Raw genomic sequence first — 1,183 nt, 5'->3', positions numbered from 1 at the left:
TTTTTCTACAAAATAACCAAATGAATTCATATTATTTCTTATAGAATTAGTTAATTAAGCAAAGAGGTTTTGTCAAATAAATGTAGTAAAAATTCATAGATAAATCGCTGGGGTTTTTTATTAATTTTTCTAATGTGTTCTCTTTGGATTTCACCGATTTTTCAGGATGATTATCAGAGGTTCGTTCTGGCAGACGCGCAATTGTCCTCCCATCGCCTGCGAGATGTAAAAATAAATACTGATAGTAGATACGTCATTACTTTCGGTTACGACGGACTCGTTGCAATAAGAAATAGAGCCAGTCTGAGTGAGCTCCTCTGTCTTTTCACGACTCATCATCGTCAAGAGGGTGGCATCAAGTTGGCAGTTGTCAGCCTTTCGACCAGCATGCTGATTACCCTGGGAAAGAATGGGAATTTGGTTGCATCGAAAATCAGGTGAAACAGGAGATTAAATTCTCAAAATTATATTGAATTGGTAAATTTGTTAGAACCCATCAAACAAATCAAACATCTTTTCAAAAATTAAGGGATAAAAATGATGATTATCAAAAGATTATATAATAACGATTAAATTATGAGAAAATGGAAGTTAGAAAAAATATGATGGAATTATTCAGTGTTACTCGCAGAGTTGAGTCAACATTAATTCGTTTTTCAGTCAATTGGAGTCTGTGGAGATTGGAGATCATGTCCCGAATGTTGAGGTGGTGCTCTCGAGCTCCACTCGAACTGAATGGGACGAAGATCTGACGTGGATGGAGGTGAAGGAAGCAAAGAAACTCGATAGGGAGCGAGATGAGTTTGCGATTGAAAGAGCATCGATATTATCTGATTTTGGAAACCTGAGAGATAAGGTAACATTGGTTGGATAGACTTGAAAAGAACTGATCGAATTTAACAATCACTCCGGGTTTGAATCATAAAGAATAAGGAAGAAACAGGTGGGTTAGACTCTCAGCCCCTTGAAAATTTCAGTTGAAGGCACTCATAGACGACAACGAAAAAGCATCAGAGGTGGCTAAATTACCCCTCGAGACGTTCGACCTGGATAAAGAAGGCAGAGCAAGACTCATAGAGAGAAACCATGAGGGGCAGGGGAACTTAGTGAGGACACTCGAGGAAAAAGCATCACGTGAGGCTGAGATCAGTGAATTTATCAGAAAACTCTGCTGGGATTCAAT

The 1,183-nt window shown here is 38.5% G+C and overlaps 1 protein-coding gene across 1 annotated transcript in view; it reads left to right on the top strand.

The window, feature by feature from the left end:
- The window catches only part of LOC105265555 (cilia- and flagella-associated protein 43), a 16,810-nt gene that overhangs the window by 8,695 nt on the left and 6,932 nt on the right, over nucleotides 1-1,183 (top strand). Inside the window, exons 5-7 of the mRNA XM_011303104.1 lie at nucleotides 166-437; nucleotides 661-856; nucleotides 978-1,149. Of these exons, the coding sequence (XP_011301406.1) occupies nucleotides 166-437; nucleotides 661-856; nucleotides 978-1,149 (640 nt within the window). The remainder of the gene's footprint in view (nucleotides 1-165; nucleotides 438-660; nucleotides 857-977; nucleotides 1,150-1,183) is intronic.

The sequence above is a fragment of the Fopius arisanus genome, unplaced genomic scaffold (assembly GCF_000806365.1).
Source record: "Fopius arisanus strain USDA-PBARC FA_bdor unplaced genomic scaffold, ASM80636v1 scaffold00030, whole genome shotgun sequence".
NCBI lineage: Eukaryota > Metazoa > Arthropoda > Insecta > Hymenoptera > Braconidae > Fopius > Fopius arisanus.
This window is presented reverse-complemented; position numbering and strand designations above follow the sequence as displayed.